Raw genomic sequence first — 17406 nt, 5'->3', positions numbered from 1 at the left:
ATTGCCCTATAAATGCATCACTCACACAAGAGGTCGGGCAACCTATATCTATATAAAGAGAGAGAGAGAGAGATTTGATATGCTGAGCAATATTTGTGCGCGATCGTAAACGAAATCTGACGTGGGCTATCTGACACGACCAAAACCTAATTTTTTTAATTTCTCTCTCATCTGCATGCAACAACTTTTCTCTCTCATCTGCATGCAACAACTATAAAATTTTTTAATCTCTCTCCCATCTACATGCAACAAATTTTCTCTCTTTCTTTTTAAATTAAAATAATATTTTATCTTCTCTCTCCTATTAGTACATGCAAAAAATTATTGTGGTAGTGATGATATAACTTGTAGCAGCTACTATGCAGTAGCTGCTACAACAATGATGATACATCGTTGTAGTAGTTATTATGCACTAGCTGCTACAACTTGTAGCAGCTACTATGTAATAGCTGCTACAACTTGTAGCAGTTATTATGCAATAGCTGCTACAAAGGTGCAGAAGATGCTACAAAGGTGCAGAAACTACTATAACGATGCAGTAGCTTCTACAACGGTGTAAAAGCTGCTACAACGGTGTAGTAGCTTCTACAACAGTGCAGAAGCTGCTACAACGGTGTAGTAGCTGCTACAACGGTGCAGTAGCTGCTACAACAGTATAATAACTGCTACAACTTGTAACAGTTATTATACAGTAGCTGTTACAACTTGTAGCAATTACTATGCAGTAGCTGCTACAACTTGTAACAGTTACTATGCAGTAATTGTTACAACAGTGCAGAAGCTGTTACAACGGTACAGAAGCTGCTACAACGGTACAGAAGCTGCTATAACGATGCAAAAGCTTCTACAACGGTGCAGAAACTGCAACAACAGTACAGAAGCTACTACAACGGTACAGAAGCTGCTACAACATAGTAGTTACACAATAACACTGCTACACGTTATAGCAGCTATTATACAGAAATTGCTAAAACGTGTAGCAGCTATTGTGTAATAACTGCTATAACGTTCTAACAATTACATCACCTTTAAAAAATAACAACACAGTGATTGTTGCATGCAATCAGATAAGAGAGATTAAAAAATTTTATAATTACATACAGATGAGAGAGAAAAGTTATTGCAGGCAGATGAGAGAGAAATTTAAAATTTAAAATTTTAACCGCGTTAGATAACCTACGTCGGATTTCGCTTACGATCACGTACAGTGTCACTTAGCATATATATATATATATATATATATATATATATATATATATATATATATATATACAACGGATGGGACCAGAGATATAAAAACTATATAGATCCAATTATGTAAATAGGGGAAATATTCTATTAAATACGTTAATTTGATAATTTTTGATCCGGCAAATCCATCAAATATAGAAAAGTAAATCAAAACAACCGAACAGTAATTGCCAGTAAAGAGGAAAAGGGCATAGGATCATGCATTTCGGAGCACTAGGGGATCTATTTCTTCTCAAACAAACTGTAGTAAATTGTAAAATAGCTAATTCAATGAAGCTCTTAGAGGAGCAAAAGTACTATTGCCCATTCAAATAATTAAATATTGTCAGTCCTGTAATAAAATATAAATAGATAAATAAATGAGACATTTTATCCTAACACAATAATTTTTTATATAAAAAATGATCAGACATCCAACGAAACATTTTATCCACATCGAAAATCAATCTCAAAATCTATTAGAACAAACGGCCATATAAATATGGACTACACCAACCCATGGGAACAACGAACCTCTTATCAATGCCAGCTTATGGAAAATCAAATACAATGCAGATGGTATGAAAAAAAAATACCGACACTCCAAATTTAAATTTTCTTCGAATAGTCAGATACAACACAGTAGTTAGAGTTTGAGGTTTCACTTGATGACCTCTTTAATTGGTGAAATATTTGGAGTATACAGAGTCTTGCAATGAAAACATGCATCACGCTGACAACAGATAAATAATAGAGACGCCCATCAAATGTCATCTTCCCACTAAACCATAACCCACCAATAGTCATCTTCCCATCATAACCTTAACCCATTGCGTACCTCTGGGTCCAGCTCCTTGCTGTAGTCTCGTACTTGGTCCTATCTGTCTTGTACATATGAGCAATTTCTGGAACCAACGGATCGTCCGGGTTTGGGTCAGTTAAAAGGGAACAGATTGACAACAGCACCTGAAATAGAAAATTTTCTTAGTTTAGTTTGTTAGACAATGATATAAGACAAGTTTTGGAAAGATAATGATAAAAATTCAGGGTGATGCGAACAAATGACAAGCAAATTCACAAGAATCATTTTTAGATTTGTTGAACCAATGATTATAGTAACTGAAGGCACTACTGAAAGTCATTGACAATTTGGAGAACAGGAAAACCATTTGAAAGCTTGCTATTAGTCGGTCACAGATTAAGCATCCCAAGGTCAAACATAGTTCTTGTTGTGGGTATATGACAGTTTGAGAAAACAGCAGAATTAATCCCATACCATATCCATGAGAATCACCAGCCCTTGATGGAATCTTAAATATGATCATTTCATTGCAAAATACATGCAACCCAAACTGTTAGAAGATTAAGTGATACAAAGAATAAAGAACCTTGGAAATCGTTAATGCAGGGCTCCATTGTTCCTTTAAGATGTCAAGGCAAATGCTTCCGTTGCTATTAATATTTGGATGAAAAACCTTCGTCTTGAAAGCAACCTGGAGAAGAAAATAAGATGGGTAACTCAAAGATACTCTTAAAAAGATGCTTATTAACTTGGGCTATCAACAGGAAAAAGAAAGTCATGATGTCCAAGCGAAGCAAATGCTGCAGAGAGAATTTTACCACGTTTTTAAATATTTTCCATAAATGTTACAGTAAGACCTTTGTATCAAAGGTAGTACCACAAATCATCCAACAAAACAGGTTAGGATAATGCAATTTTATTAATGCAAAAGTGACTTTGCTTCTTTTTTTACCTTTGTTCTCCTGTTTTTGATGGTGATATTTTGCATAAATAATAATTGTGCAAACCCTAAAACAAATATTGAAATAGAAGAGAGATCCGCAAAACATGTTGGTGAGGATTGTCATGTAATTAATCTTTTCATGGCATAGACCAAAGTAGTAACAAAACCATAAATATGTATAATGCAGGTCTTTGTGTCGGAGCCTACACTTTTATAATTCCAATAAAATGGGAAGAAAACAGCATGCCACAGCCACAAAACCTTGACCAATTTTAACGCAATCATACAAGGCTTTTGCATCTTTTTACCCTTCTTTTCCTTTGAACAAAATAATCTACTGGTATCCATGATACAACAGGAATGCAACCTATTTCCACCTTGAATAACTATAATATTCACTGAACAATGTCATTTCATTGAAATGAAAAGAATCAGTCATCCTCCTCAAGAAGAAGAATGGATGAACCAGTTTAGTTCTACAGTTCAGATTCCGCTAAATTGCAGCATCTTCTACTATATCCCACAGGACTATAGGTGCTTGTGCTTGCCTCCAAATAAACTACTCTGTATGGGCGTTGCTAACAGCCAATTGTTATAGAAAAGTTCCGAATGACAGCTGATGTTGAAAGATGGTCACTCAATGAGTTTGCATGCATCTCCAATGAGTATGGCCCTTTTTGAGAAAACTTGGTTCATGGAATCGTATAACATTTTTAAGATACTTGGGAAAGTGAAGCAACGTATCATGCTCATTCTCACATCTGATACAATGCTGACTGTAGTCTATGAGACTTCAGTCCTCCCCTAGAGACACTATGTCATGCTGTTTTGTAAGATATTCCTGCAACAACAAATGCAGCACAATTTGTGTAATGAAGGCGTGATCAGCCAAACACTACATTTAGCACATGATTAGACAGTGCTTTTTCAAGTGCTCATAAATAGGCAGAATTACAACATTGACCGAAATTGAAAAGGCCCTTCAAAGTGCTACGGATGAAAGCTGATCATCATAGGCAATAAATTTAATAGCCTATTTTTCTCTATTAAGCCCTAGCCTTAATAGATTGATGTTGTTTATGGAACACCATCAAACATGGGACCAAGAAGGGAAAATAAGAGTTCCCTCGGATGGGTCTAGTGGCTAGCGCATGAGGTGGTGCCACCAAGAAGGGAAAATAAGAGATCAATGTTTGATTCACAGACACACAAAAAATAAATCATGAAGATATAGAGAAAGAAGACAATGATGTTTTCTTTCTACTAAGAATGATGATGGTTGTCAAATTAAGAGCAACTAAGGCTGAAAATGACTTGTCTATGCCACTAAAGAAGCTTAACAAACTATGAAAATACAAATCAACATGATGATCCTAATGGAGATAACGAAGGAGACCGAGTTGCAGCCAAGCATACTAAGGATGTGAATCAAGATAAGGTCATGGAATGGAAAGGAAGGAGCATCCCATTCCAAAATTTCTTCACGGCTCATTATGCATCGATAGAAGCCCAATTACAATGGCTAGAGCTGCAAAGATGAAGGAAAAGTTTTATTGTAGCACAAAGGTGATTACGCTCATCCCAGACGCTCCACACAGCCCGTCCCTAGATTTTGTGAAAGGATGTAAATCACGAAGTGAGCTTATAGTCGACCGCCAAATTGGCTTAGGGTGAGAGGTTTTTTTTCTGAGGACATGCGCCTATCGGAAATTGATCTTTTGCCCCATTATAACAAGTCTATTACCCTCTAGCCAACTGGGCATCCGTGGGAACAAGGAAATGCTTTATGAGCTGATTGAAGATGTCAAAACCAAGATTACAATTGAAGCAGCAATTTCTATCTCATAACTTTGTGCTTTGGTAAGCATTAAATCTATATTTTATCTTCCATATTATTGATTTAGCCTTTTCTTATTTCTATCTTTAATTTGTTATGAGTTCATGAGACACTATGAGATTGCTCACGTAAGATCCAATACCTAAGATTTGAACAAGAAGGCAAGGAAAAAGAAAGAAGGCTAGAAAATAAAACATTCAACACATTCAACTACATAACTATTGGCAGCTATGAGTTGAAGAAGGTTGAGTACAACTACAACTTCGATATAGATCAAGGCATGTCTCAAACTAAATGAATATCAGGTCAAGGAATTGGTATGAGACAAACATCCTGAGCTAAGAAGAACATGTGCCAAGCATGTCATTAGAATTCCATTAACCATTGAAATCCAAGAGACATTGCCCCTTCAAGTCCCTATCTAGAGACGCACAAAGGTAGCACCAACCCTTCCAACTCTTGGAGGTCCTTATGTGAGGTATCTAACATACTTCTATGCGACAATACTCCAAAGGTTGGCAAATAAATGGTTCTCATAACTCCCTCTTTAGAACATCTCATGTTTTGAAGAGGTGATACAAGATTTTAAGACTTCATTGGCAATACCGAGGTAGCTAAAGTGTTGATAGCTATATAACATTATTGCCCTGTGTGGACAAGTTGATTTTCAAGTTCCTCTAAAAATTTATGGACATCTTTAGGTAGACCAAACCCCAAGCCGGGTCGGGTCGGGTCGGGCACGTAACCGGGTCAATGGATCGGTTACCCATTGACCCAGTTGTCGGGCCGGAACCGTAACTGGCCTAGCCGGGTGTCAGGTCGGTTACAGTTCCAACCCAATAAGTGATTAACCACTTCATTGTTTTTTTCTTGTGAATGGTAGAACTGGTAGTTATGACCGTTGGAACTAGTTCTAGCCGTTGGGATAAAAAAGGGGGTATGTATTTTTTTAATGGTTGGGATCATTTGACCGTTTTTTATCAATGGCTAAGATTTACAATTCGTTACTCTCTAAACTCTATATAAATAGAGAATTTATTTCATTATTTCAATACTCATCTTCTCTACTTTCATTCTCAATTCCATAATCTCTACGCGCTTTCGACTCCCACATCCAACTACAATGGAAAGAGACCAAGAAAGTTCATCTCGATCTTGGAGGGGCAAGGAAATAGTAAATCCGAATGAGGAGCTCAACATGATTTAATCCACAGATGATGAGACCGAGCAACTTCTGACACTCAAAACACAAGGAAGTACCGATACAATTATTTTTAAAGTTCGAGAAGCTCTTCCTTTAAAATCTTCTATTTTTATTAAACATTTTGAGAAAGTTATTCTTCCGTTGGGAGATTTGTGTTCAAAATATATGCATTACAATGCTTCCTACAAATTCCAAGCCGGCAGCAGCTATGGGTCGTTGAAATGACACAGAAATGAAGCACCCGACGAAATATAGAATCAACCATTCTCAAACAAAATTATCTAGATTTTCCACTAGTGAAAGTATTGATTCTGTTTTATTTTTATATTCCGATAATAAATTAAAATAATCATTCACGAGATTTGTTTTCATAGAACATCTTTCATTTGGTTTTGGATATAAATGCACTTTTGAAGATTTTTATAAAGAATTTCTTAATCTATCTGCTAAAAGTGTTCCTAGAACTACACGTACAAAAATAATTAAAAAATAGTAAAACAAGGAGAAAAAAATTTAATTGAAGAATTTAGTAAAATTAAATAATAAGGTATCTTTATGTTCCGATATTTGAAATGCTAATTGGCGAACACACTCATATATGGGTGTGACTTGTCATTGAATCGATATCTCCTAGAATATCCAAAAAAAAGATTGTTAGCTTAAAGAGTTTTTGATAAATCGCATATTGCTCACAACATCTCATAATTATTATGTTTAATTTTAGAAAAATATGGATAAACACTGATTCTAATACCACTAGTATTGATGAACTAAAATTTTTATGTCACCCTATTATTGATAGTTTATTTTTCATATTCATTGCATATGTCATATTTTAAATTTATACGTTCAAGATAGATTAAGAGTCTTAGAAAATCATTAAATTAATTAGAACTATTATTTCTTATTTATGGTCACATCCAGCTATAATGAAACAATGGGGTAAATTTTATAAAAATAATGGGATAAGACCTAAAAAATTTCCACATGATGCATCAACATGATGGAATTCAACATATCAATTGTTATAAGATTCATTTCAATATAGAGAATTATTATGTTCATTTTTTGCACAAATTATTAATATATTTATTTTTACACCAATGGAATATTTGTAGTAATATTTGTGAAATTTCAAAAATATTAATGATGCAACCAAATAACTTTTTGATTTTTACTATTCTACTTCTCATTTAATTTTAATGAATTTTTGTAATATAGTATTAGTTTTAAATGTCAATGAATTTTTATCTTCTTCTGTATTAGTAATGAAAACGAAATGGGAAAAATATTTTTTTTCATATTCCTAAAATTTATTTAGTTGCATTTGCTTTAGAACCTAGATGTAAATTAGAAGTTTTACAAGAAATGTTAATTTTGTACACACTTTAATTCCATTTAAAGATTCTTCTTCTCCTAATCCCAATAATATTGTATATAATATTAGAAATTATTTATATGATATTTATAAAGAACATAGTATAGAAGACAAACTAATATTTATAAAACACAAACTATTAGTAGTATTAATTTAAAACTTACAAAAGTACAAATTTTATTAAAAGAACGGGCAACCCGTCCATGAGGATCCTCAAGTTCCACAGAATTATTTTACAATTTTTTTTTTATTTTAGTGAAATAAATAGCGAAGCATATTTCAATATCCTCAAGTGATGGTCACAAAAGGCTCAAAGTCTATCCGCTCAATGATTGTCAAATAAATTTTAGCTTGTTCAGTGTCAACAGTTTGGAACAGACGTTCAGTGCTGGAAGCAATATTGGATGAACGACCGCCTTTGTTTCTGACTCATTAGAAGCCTAAGCATTACTCAACGATTGGACTAGAGCCACAAAAAAAAATTTCAAAGAATGCATTTTTCACGATGAAGTTGAAGAATTTGATAACGAAAGAACAAATACTACGCAAAACGAAAGTGAGTAGCAATGCCACTTCTTAAGCTAAAAGGGTAAAAGGTAAGAGAACTACGTGGACTTTGATTCCCCTACACTCTAAAGGGATATGTAAGTAACTTAAATAAATTCAAGCCTTTTTTTATTTTTAATTAATTTATAATTTTAAATTTTTTTAATATAATAATATTGAACCGTGGAGAACCATGAACCGAACCGTGAACCGGCGGTTCCGAATCATCAACCGTAATCGTCTAGGATGGTTAAGGTTAAGGGTCGACGGAATCATCGAACCAACAATTCCGAATAGGTGTCAGGTCTATCTTTAGGCTTGTTCATGGTGACTCCAATCATATTGGTCTCAAGACGACATCTAAGCTTGCACTTAGAGCCACAATATACATTCACTACATGAAAACCCTACAAAGCAATATGGTGGAGATGATGAAGATGGTAAACCACCATGACACGGCAAACAATGTTTGTTTTGCCAAGACGGCCAAACTACAACCATAACAAACCAAATAACCAATGAAACAGAACTCAAAGGCAAAATGTCAAGGGACACTTATCAAGGTCCCTCAATTATAAGTCAATCAGTGTTCTTCAATGTGCTAGTCCAAGATGCTCACAGAGATTAAGAATCAGAACTTGCATTTGTCCAACAATGCTCTAATCCGATAAACTTTTCACAAGAGAGACAAACCAAAGTATTATTAGTACCACAAAGATTATAGTTACATCATTAATGACTGCATGCATTTAAAGCATAAGATTGAGAAACTAATTGAGTAGGACCACCTCAACAAGTTTGTAGGGCTCAAGAAATCTTGAGAGATAAAGACGAAGACCCTAATTGACGAGCCACTACAAAGGGCAATGAAATTATTATTGGAAGATTGATGACTAAAGGAGAGAAAAATCAGAAATCTAAGATGTAAGCTCGGCAAAAACAATCTTGATTCGAGTTGCATATAGACTTAGAATTTACCTTTACCAAAGTCTAAGGATCTAGCGTGCTAAACACGCAAAAAGCGCAACAGAAAACAACTAACTAGATCCTCTCTAGAAGATCTATGCGAAGGAGAAAACATATACTAAATTTGTTAAAAGGGAATTATACCTTTGTTGCGTGCACACGAACTCCCGACAACTAGGATCTCAGCACGATCAAGAGTCCATGCCTCTTTCGGTATCCACACGAACAAACTTCTCGTCCGTCTCACAAACTCAAGAAGTGAAGAACCACCACTGTGGTGCTAGCCACACATGGAGGTTCGGCTAAGAGGAAATTCGGCCAAGGAGGAAGAACACAAGTCATCCACCAAATGAATACAAAACCCCCTTTTGTATTCATTCACCCAATTAGTCTTAGTTGGCAATAATTGTCTTAATTGGTATTAATTCTCCATTAATTCAATTAAGCCCTCCATTAATCCAATTAAATCTTGATCTTTCCTCTTCCTTGGTGAATTCGGGTTCACCCAAAGAGTCCAACTCATTGATTCTCATCCATCCGAATTGATTGTATGAGTCTAATTCGAATTGGACTTAATCCAATGATCCATCAAATGAACTCATATCCAAATCAACTTGTTCTTTGTGTGTGACTCAATAAGTTCTCGTAACGTTGGCAATGTATCCAAATCAACATTTTAGATACATAAGCAATCAGTGGCATCTAGCAAGGCATCATTGCTACCCAAGTGATGAGAATGTCGAGATCCGACTTAACCTTTATGTGACTATTATTTTATATGACTCAATCCCTCTATCCTTCATATCTAGATTGATCAATAAGGCATAGATCGTGTTATCCTCTTATCAATCTTTATATTTCTTGATCTTTAAGTACGCACTTATACAAATAAGCTCAATATCTCATATTGGCTCATTTGAGCATGGTTATACATTCTTATGTCCTACTAATCAAGGGGTCCACAGATATTATTTCCGTTATATGAAAGGGATAGATCACATCTACATCACTCACATCCCTCTGCATAACTCATTGCATACCAATAATCGACTTTATAATTTACCTTGTTATAGGTAATGTTTGACAATACCAAAGTACACAACTCCTTATGTAGGAAACTGTAGTAACTTTATGTCTAAGGACTATTCATACCAATAGTCACATGAGAATGTTTATGGCACTCATATAATGATCCATGAAACATTCTTATGGTGCATTATTCAGTACATATTATCTGATATATACTTATGTGTCTATCTCATATCCATGACTTATGAGATTAAGTCATCCATTAACCTAATACTAGTCTTAACGCATTAATATTGTCCTTGTATATTAATACTTGATTAGGAATAGTTAAGAGTAGTGTCTATATATACTTCAAGCTCCCATTATCAATTCAACTAATTGATATACTATAGACTAGAACCTACTATCCTAACACATTATTATACTTATTCATTCGGCACTGAACTAAAATAAATATAATAACCAACTTTGCCTTTTATTAATAAAATAAAATATGATACAATAATGTCTATCAATCATCTCATAATTGGTACTAGGGCTAATATTAACACAAAGAACATAATAGAGGCATTGATCTAGGACACCAAGACGCATCAATGGTGCGTGCACAAATAAACTGCTTGATGGAAAGAGTTTTGATAAATACATAGCTTGGTTGATGTACTTTATTTGAATGGTTCGCCAAGATGGGTAACACTTAAGATGACCTCAAAGGACAGACCACTACTCTAACAAGATTCACTAGGAATAGCATCATGACACACGGAACAATTATGCCTACCATTAACTTAGATGAGGAACTATATATCCAAGTTGTTCAAATTAAAATTAAAATTACGGTAGTAGTCTAGTAGATATGTCATCAACACACAACGTTACCATAGGTAGACAAACTCTATGCAAGTATAGAGTTGTAGTTTTAATTTACCACTTGGCAATGAAGTTCCTAACCTTACAAGGCATCAAGGTGGCTATGGTTAATTCGATGAAATCTCAGACATGATACAAGGACACCCACTATATAAGATAAGAGAGCATCCATTCATCAACTTAGGGAGCTTGAAGAGCAAGGAGTCAAACCAACTACAGAGATCTAGGCACTCTTGCACCTACACTAGGAGTCTAGTGAAGTAGTAATTTGGCTAGAACCAAAGTATCAGGAGATTAGAATCAAGACACAAGTAGCAGACATGCAATTAATGTTGAGGACAAGCCTTATATCTCACATTGCACTTTCTGTGTAATTTCTCTCAACTTTTTGTCTTTGTGCGAAAATGCAATAAATAAAATATTGAGGAAGTGTGATATTAAATCGATGTAAGTACTAACTGGCATGGAGAAAATTCAACAGTTAATAAGTAACACCAAACACTTTGACCCAAGATGTAGCAAACCTTAAGTTCATGCATTTTGACCAGCACTGTACCAATTCATTAGGTTGGAGAGAAAGGAAATCACAAAACCCTAGATGAAGCAAACCAACTCTTAAGTCTAACATCAATTAAGTGTTGGGCCTAGTATATCAAATTTTAATATAAATTTCAATTTAGTATTAGTTAAATATTTAATTAGTAGTAGATGGGGTGTCACATGACTGAAACATTTAATTTTCCATAAAAGATAATGATTTTGAGTTCCAAGCTCTAATGATTTGTACTATTTCCACTGAAGTGTTCTTAAGCAAATCGACATCGAGCCAAACTAATTGAGCCTCAACTGAAGTAGATTTAGCCTGAGTGAGAAACAAGGATCAAAATCACCGATGACTAACCTCGGCAAGCACCGCAAAAGACAATGAAATAAGACATCATGTCAAAGTATAGAGAGATATACAACCTCCAGCCCAACACAAAATGTCATGAAAAAAATAACATAACCATAGGTTAACACCCCAAGATACATCATAAAAGAAAATGATGCAAGACTAAATTGACGGGCAAACTTGCAAAGTCATTAAAGTTTTTATTTCCTTCCCTGCAAACTTCCCTCAAATATACACTAATGAAGGAAATGAATTCAGCATTTCTTTTTTTTTTCCTTTGACTTAAAATTGTTTGCTTTCTGTCTCACTTGCCCTTCTCCAAATAAACACAAAAAAATGCATGTTAATATAAAAATACATTTATGTGTGGAGTAATTGTTCAAAGTTCAAACTAAGTGTTAAATCAAAGGAAATAGCATGCCTATTAATATAACTCCATATGGAATTTTCATTTTTCTACTGTCATAAACAAATTATTAAGGACATGTTTCCTTGGGCAAGAATACTTAGAGAAGGAAATGACCCCTCGGAAAGAGTATCTGACCTATCTTTTTCCCTTTGTTTGCTTGGTAAAAATGGGAAGAGGGAAGAAAACAATTGAGGAACACTATCCCCAATTTTGGCCAAAGTACTGGGCCTAAAAATTAAGCAAAAAGTTCCAATTCTACCTAAATGCCACAAATTTTGGCAAAAAAATTATTTCTTTCATTGTTTTTTATTTTTATTTGTTTTATTTTTTAAAAAATCATTTAACAAAATAAAGCTATCCTCCCTCTTCATTTCACTCCAAGGAAGTAGTGGGAAAGATTTTCTTTTCCTCTTTTCTTCCCTCCAAGGAAACACAATTGGGAGTTCCTTATCCTTCCCTATAAATTTATTTCCCTACTCTCATTCTCTCCAAATGCTTTCTCTTTGTAGGAAAGCACATCTTAAGTGCTTTCTATTTATGATTTGATACAATTTCAAGTATTTGCATGAGTCAACTGTACCATTGTCTTGGAAACACCAAAAGCTGGTAAAACCATAGTAGTAGATGACAACAAGATGATCTTCTTAATTAATAAAGAATATAAGATAGTCAATGTTAATTGGTCGATATTTTAGGTTACAATCATGCTCTAACATACTCCATGATAAAACCTGTAATTATACTATATATCCTTGATTAATCTTGTGGGATAGTAATTCATCAATAAATAAAGAATCCTACAAGAAAAGAGAAAACACATCCATTTATGGATAAGAAAATTCCATATCATTGCATGCTGATCTTGGTAAAATTCCATATCATTGCATGCTGATCTTGGTCCAACATGCATGTCTGATGTTTGATGCCTTTGAGTCAGGAGGTTTAAAATTTCGACCCATGCCGAATTTTCGGTATCAAACAGGAATGATACGGTTTCAGTACCGTATCATGTCATGCCGATATAGTTTTAATATTTTTTAAATATAAAATATATTAATTAAAAAATAAAATATTTAACATAAATATTTAAAAAAATAAACAATATAAAAAATAATCTTTTAAAATAGGAAAAGATATGAAAATAGATAAATAAAAAATAAAAATTTTATTATAATTTTTAAATTAAAATAAATGAAATATAAAATTAATTAGATAATTTTATAAGGGTTTAATAAAACCTCATTAGATTATCTCATCATAATTAGGAGTTGATTAAAGTAATTAACCTAAGTTTTAATTAAAAAAAATCCGAAATTAGGCACCACTCGCGAGCTTACGTGCCTCCAACACTGTCGCGGGGTCGCGTGACCCTCAACAGCGGTCGCGAGGGTCGCATGACTCCTCCGGCGTGGCCGCGAGAGGCCGCGGAGTTGCGCGATGCCTCGGCGACGGTCATGGAGGGGTTATGCGACCCCTCTACTGCTGTTGCAGGGTTGCGCAACCCCTCCATTGCGGCTGCAGGGTCACATGATGGCTCCCAGCTATAGCGGGGCCTGGTGCCAGGTTGTGCCAATGCCGGTCGACGGGTGGAACGAGATGTTTCACTCATTTCGACCGACTCGGCACGATATTTAAACATTGCCTGCAACTCAATTGCAAGACATAAAGGCCATGGATCATCTTCTTCCAATACGAAGAAGCATCCAAGACATTTAATCTTCTCATACAGGCTCCGTTGATCAAGATTTAAGGTAAAAGCTTTCATGCTGGCTGTTGACAAAGCAATCGGTCTAAAATGATCAAGATGTGCTGTTTCTGCTCTAACACTAAGTTATCATATTTTTTTAGCTTCAATTCAAGGTCTAAATATGAGTGTATAAAGCCAGCCAACCTAAACCTTGTGATTACTATAAAATTGTTTCCTATACTATAAGATCAGAACAGAAGTTGCTGTCTTCTGTTTTGAGCAAGATTCAGTAACAAAAATAAACTAAATCCCTTATAGATCGAGATAGGCTTGAGGTGCAAACATTATTAATTAGATTCTCAAGTGTGGATCAACAGCTCAATTATGGGTATAATCCTGGTTGCAGATATTTTCTGGAACTAACTGTACCAATCACCACATAACTCTACAATGAAGGACAAGAAGAAGACCCAAATAACTAGTACCAGTTAGTACCAACTTAGTCATCATCTTGCATTTTATCCTACATGGCATTGTAGATGTATTCCAGACATTATATAGCTCAAATCGAACCTAAGCATAGGATCTATGTGATCTACATAAGCTTGAGACATCTTCCTTGATCCAAGTTGAAATATGATAAAGCATCCATCAGGAATTTGCAGTAATCAACTTCAAAGAATCAGCTTAATGTGAAAAAAAATAACAAATATGCTTTCAAATTTCTACATATGTTCCCTAGAAACTGATATTTCAATGTGTGTCCATGTGTGTCCCATTATAATGGATTTGTACAACGCCCTGAATTATATAACACACTTCTGCATATATTTTGAACTATACAACATCATTGGGTAATATTTTATAACCTACAATAAAATCCATGCTATTTAACTAATTTATCTTAAAAACAGGTAGGAAACAAAACTGAAATTATATGTTAGACACAAGGCATAGCATGTGCATGTTTTCTGTTTCTATTAGAACATTGATATCATGGTGCAAGTCTTTTGTTTGCTTCTTATGCCAACAATACCTTAGGGGGTTTGAAGGGATAATCTGGAGGAAAGTGGATAGTAACAACAAAAACTCCCCCTGCATACGGGCTGTCAGGTGGACCCATAATTGTTGCTTGCCAATGAAACATATCTTCAGCAACTGGTCCTGCAGGACAATAAAATTTTTGAAACTGATTGTACAAATTAAGGTTAGATAAGCATGATTCAGAAGCTTGAGAAGTTAACCAAAACCAAACCAACATTAGAAATCCACAAGCACTCAAATCCTTGAAATATTGAATTGAGCTACTCATTTGCTGAACTAACTAGCAAGTTTCCTCAAAGAGCAGTATCATCGTGCTTATTCTATATGTACCTGGGTCATTCTTAAGGTGACATGTTCTATATTTTTCCATGAAATTGGTTACTTTACCGTTCATTAAAGTTTATACGAAATATAATGGAATTAGCAACTATGAGCAACTTGGTAACATGGATAAGTGGATAAAGAAGATACATGAATAGTGATGTAGGTGAAATTATCCATCAATTCTAAAAGGCTCTTAGATGGATGGCACATATTCTTTGAGAAAGCCAACAGGGAATGATCTAAGTTCTATAGACTCAACCAACAGAAAGCTAGCATCTGTCCACTTAGACTAGTTAACATAGTGAAAACTATTTGAAGGAACAATCCTGCACTATATGTTTCCTCCGACCGTGTAGCTAATAGGCATTGGATGTGCACTCACATTGAGGCATATACAAGGGGACAAGGGTGCACAGGGCACATCGAAAAAGGGACCTACCACAGGGAACCACAAAGCTATGGGTGGCAACTAATCGCCACCTCGGAGTAGTCAACATTCTCCACCTCCGATTAAATCTCAAAATTCAAAATTCACTCCACCTTAATCCTTCTTACTTCAAATTGCCACACCACTACCATAGCCAAATTCAACCTTAACTCAAATTATTTGAGTCAACCCCAAATTATATCCACTTGCTTGCCATTCGTCAAAATTCAACCTGCCTCATCTGAACTCCTTACAGTTTGATCAAGTTAAACCAAATACCTTATTCAACCAGATCAATCTCTCCTCAACCAAGCCTTCTCTAGCCATTTTCTCCAACTAAGATCCAAGCTAGATTTAAAACTGACAAACTTCTGTATTGGTTATATATTTTTGCCATAACAAATAGGAACATAATTTGTAGGACAGAGAAGCAACTATACACCATAAATGCATTCATTTATGTTTCCTATCATCTAATAAGACCACTATCATTCCAGATAAAAGAAAATGATATTTTCCGTATAACTTTACTGAATGTCCAAACCACTACCACGAACAATTGCAATATAACTTTATCATATGTCCAGACCATTATCACTTAAGACAGAAGGCAGAATATAATCTGTAGAACGAGTAAAGGAAGAACTTTTTACACATACATACTAATCCTAAAAACTCCTAAGCAAGCAGGTCTATGCTTCGAAGAAAAGATGACGTTGTTTCCTCCCGTAACGAGTTTCCAACAGACAAATCCGATGAAGAAACTAAAGGGAATTTATCAAGTAATCCAGAAAAAAAAACAAAAATAAGAGGAAGAAGGACCTGCGCTGCAAGAGGTCGGCGGGTCCTTCTGGAGATCCTTCAACTCCTTGATGATACGCCTCGAAGCCATGGATTCGGCGATGACCTACCAGTTGAAAGCCAAAAGGCAGGAAAAAACAATCCAAACGATTACGAACGAATCAAACCGCAGAAGAAAAACCAACAATCGATTAATCGAGAACAAGAGCGGAGGAACAGAGGCGATTACCTAAACTGTCTTGGAAAATCCTGGAATCGATCTCTCTCGCACGCGATTGGGAGCGGAAGGGAAAGAACCAAGATCTGAATTTGTACGCGAGGTTGCTACACGACCCACCAACCGACTCGTCTCACGATGGACGGATTCCACCTCGTCATGAGAAAAGTCGTGTAATAAGTCGGGTAAGTTTGAGCCATGGCTTTCTCGAGGCGGCGTCGTGACTCAAATTTCCATCTTCGATCAATTCACCCATTAACCACCTCAATTAGGAAAAAATTTCCTTGCGGTGATTAAAATTAGGAATGTTGTCATACGATCGAAATTTGGCGTGTCCAAAAGCCACCTTTTGCCTAATTTAAAAAAAAAAAAGATAATTTATATCTATTTTTCCTTTTAAAAAATATTACTTAAATGAAATTGTTTTAATTTTTTAATTAATCGGAAAATATAGTGAGGTTTTAAAACTAAAAGTCTTAATTTATGGAAAAATTTCTTTCTAGATTTTATTTCCTAGGAAATAAATTGAAAATAAAAACGTATTTATTAATAACTTTGTGATACCTTTAAATAATAATTTTTTTAAAAAAAAAGAGTTTTGCCCTTCTTAAAAATTAAAAAAACTAATATGACATTGGTGGCAGATCCAAATAAAAATTTAAAGGGATACTAGATATAAATTTTAAACGATTTAGCTTCAGAAATCCACGTAGTTAGGTGCATACCTTTTGCCTTCGCCAACTCCTTCGACCTCCCTAACATTTCGTATATCTGCTCTGTAGCATGGTGCGATTGGTCAT

General features: G+C 34.9%; 1 protein-coding gene across 1 annotated transcript; it reads right to left on the bottom strand.

Moving 5' to 3' along the window:
• Nucleotides 1–1812: 1812 nt before the first annotated feature.
• On the bottom strand, nt 1813–16772 carry LOC122041051 (ubiquitin-conjugating enzyme E2-17 kDa-like). The gene is made up of 5 exons (XM_042600591.1): nt 16619–16772; nt 16411–16495; nt 14830–14957; nt 2619–2723; nt 1813–2196 (listed from the first exon to the last, which is right to left on the bottom strand). The coding sequence occupies exons 2-5, from the start codon at nt 16478–16480 to the stop codon at nt 2053–2055; spliced, it is 447 nt and encodes a 148-aa protein (XP_042456525.1). The 5' UTR covers nt 16481–16495; nt 16619–16772; the 3' UTR covers nt 1813–2052.
• Nucleotides 16773–17406: the final 634 nt, after the last annotated feature.

This window comes from Zingiber officinale, chromosome 2A (assembly GCF_018446385.1).
Source record: "Zingiber officinale cultivar Zhangliang chromosome 2A, Zo_v1.1, whole genome shotgun sequence".
Taxonomy (NCBI): Eukaryota; Viridiplantae; Streptophyta; class Magnoliopsida; order Zingiberales; family Zingiberaceae; genus Zingiber; species Zingiber officinale.
This window is presented reverse-complemented; position numbering and strand designations above follow the sequence as displayed.

What these genes read in the sequence shown, in the direction of transcription:
- LOC122041051 (XM_042600591.1), bottom strand. Translation starts at nt 16,480, where the DNA reads ATGGCTTCGAGGCGTATCATCAAGGAGTTGAAGGATCTCCAGAAGGAC. An exon ending in GCCGACCTCTTGCAGCGCAG is followed by an intron (nt 14,958 to 16,410) that starts GTCCTTCTTCCT and finishes ATTGTCCTGCAG; the next exon opens with GACCAGTTGCTGAAGATATG. An exon ending in ATCCCTTCAAACCCCCTAAG is followed by an intron (nt 2,724 to 14,829) that starts GTATTGTTGGCA and finishes TTTCTTCTCCAG; the next exon opens with GTTGCTTTCAAGACGAAGGT.